Here is a 2,500-nt window from a genome sequence, read left to right as displayed (position 1 = left end):
GTGGTTCCCCTCGCAGCAGGGCCCTTTGTTTCAGTGTGGAGGCCATAAATCAAGCCCTGGTGTTCCACGCTCTTTCCTCCCACAGCCCTGTAATACCCTCAGCTGCTTTCCTCCCCACAGCTAGAGGCTCACACTGGACTGGCTCTGATCTGGCTCTGATCTGGCTCTGATCTGGCTCTGATCTGGCTCTGATTTGGACCTGATATGGACCTGATATGGCTCTGATCTGGCTCTGATTTGGACCTGATTTGGCCTTGATCTGACCTTGATCTGGACCCTTCCTGTCCGTACCTTTCCCCCCCACCCCCTCCCCCCACACACACACACACACACACACACACGCTCTCTCTGCCCTCTCATCTACTTCTTCCGACGTCGGCTCAAGCCAAACTGAGACCAATACATGTATGTGGGGGCCTCTTAGAGAGTAACAACAAGCCAAACTGAGACCTAAACATGTATGTGGGGGCCTCTGAGAGAGTAACAACAAGCCACACTGAGACCTTTACATGTATGTGGGGGCCTCTGAGAGAGTAACAACAAGCCACACTGAGACCTTTACATGTATGTGGGGGCCTCTTAGAGAGTAACAACAAGCCACACTGAGACCTTTACATGTATGTGGGGGCCTCTTAGAGAGTAACAACAAGCTAAACTGAGACCTATACATGTATGTGGGGGCCTCTGAGAGAGTAACAACAAGCCACACTGAGACCTATACATGTATGTGGGGGGCTCTGAGAGAGTAACAACAAGCTTACTCTTGCAGGTTTCTGATAGTGATATCTGTAGAGACAGAGCAACCTGTAGGACACACACACACACACACTAGAAACACCCACACCCCTCGCCACCATCACCACGACCACCGCCCCCACCCCCCCCCCCCCCCCCCCGGGACGCTGCCTCCCACGGTGCGTAATGGGATTGGCCCTGAGGGTCAGCAACTGGACATCCTGTTCTCGCATTAACAAGGAGGCGATAAGGAGACAAACAAGCCTTGTCTAACAGAGACACTAGGTCTCACAGGGAGAGGGCTCTCCACAAAGAAGAGGAAAATGGCTGGACACACTGAATGAGAAAGGTGTCTGTGTGTGTGTGTGTGGTAGAGAGAGTGTGTGTGCACATTGTTCTGCATTTGTGTATGTGCATGTCCTGCAGAGTGCATGTGTGCATGTCATAATGTGTTTATGTGTGTGTGTGTGTGTGTGTGTGTGTGTGTGTGTGTGTGTGTGTGTGTGTGTGTGTGTGTGTGTGTGTGTGTGTGTGTGTGTGTGTGTGTGTGTATCTGTACAACAGAATTAATGTGTGTGAGTGAGATAGAGAGCAAATGTGTGTATGTGTGTGACCGTGTGGTACCAACACAGATTGTCCTACCCCACTGAGGCGTGCGACCCCACTCTGAACACACACTTATCGAGCATCCTGACACACACTTACCCAGCACATTAGTGTGTGTGTGTGTGTGTGTGTGACGTGCGACCCCACTGTGAACACACACTTACCCAGCATCCTGTGCTTCGTGGGCTCTGATGACTGATAATAAGTTATTGTTCTGGAGGAAGTCACAGACAGCAGGGTAACTGCAGAAAAGAGAAAGAGAGAGCGAAGGAGAGGGAGAGAGAGAGAGAGAGAGAGAGAGAGAGAGAGAGGTGGTTAATGGATATCTAGTACATCTAGGGCCACATGTATCATTGTCAGAACAAAATAAAATCACACTGAGCAGTACCCCCGGTTTCAGTTATCCATGGTAGATTCTGGAACGTATCCCCTGTGGATACTTTATTTAAATACAGGCACCATGAGAAAACGATCCGTTTTATAACGGAAAAAAGACTTCTATTACAGAAACAGCCATCCCAAATGATTTGAGCCTCCGCCATGACACAAAGGTTAGCGCAACGGCCGGGATGATTCATTCATTCTTTGTTGACGCAGTGAACGTTGGAGATTGAAAAATGAAGAGGTGTGTGATCTCGTTAAGAATACATTGCCAATATGTTCATGAATCCCTTGTTTTATTTAGCGTAATAGTGCTTGTTTTACTCTGAAGGCAGAAGACAGCTTATTTTAACAAACTCGCAGACTGCGCCTCTGCCGCCTCAAGAGAATTTCACTTTCATCCGTAGGCGTGCCTTTCGTAGGGAGGTTTACCTGGAACACATAGACGCTAATCCAGCGTGTGTGTGTGTGTGTGTGTGTGTGAGTTGGGGTCACATAAGCGGCCACACAACTAGCGAGGGCAGCAGTTTCGTTAAACTTGTCATCCAATGCAGCCTCTCCTCTTTCCATCTCTGGGACTGCAAGTGTGTGTGAGTGTGTGTGTGTGTTTGTGTGTCTCTCCTCTTCCCATCTCTGGGACTGCAAGTGTGTACGTGTGTATTTGTGTGTGTGTGTGTGTGTGTGTGTGTGTGTGTGTATTTGTGTGTGTGTGTGTGTGTGTGTGTGTGTGTGTGTGTGTGTGTGTGTGTGTGTGTGTGTGTGTGTGTGTGTGTGTGTG

The 2,500-nt window shown here is 49.1% G+C and overlaps 1 protein-coding gene across 1 annotated transcript in view; it reads right to left on the bottom strand.

Moving 5' to 3' along the window:
- Positions 1–2,500, bottom strand: part of LOC308382288 (protein phosphatase 3 catalytic subunit alpha-like) — an 89,873-nt gene that overhangs the window by 25,096 nt on the left and 62,277 nt on the right. The window contains exon 6 of the mRNA XM_080860000.1: positions 1,506–1,583. Coding sequence (XP_080716126.1) covers positions 1,506–1,583 — 78 coding nt within the window. The remainder of the gene's footprint in view (positions 1–1,505; positions 1,584–2,500) is intronic.

This window comes from Sprattus sprattus (genome assembly GCF_963457725.1).
Source record: "Sprattus sprattus genome assembly, chromosome: 21".
NCBI lineage: Eukaryota > Metazoa > Chordata > Actinopteri > Clupeiformes > Clupeidae > Sprattus > Sprattus sprattus.
The sequence above is the reverse complement of the archived record's forward strand: the minus strand, read 5'-3'. Positions and strand labels throughout refer to the sequence as shown.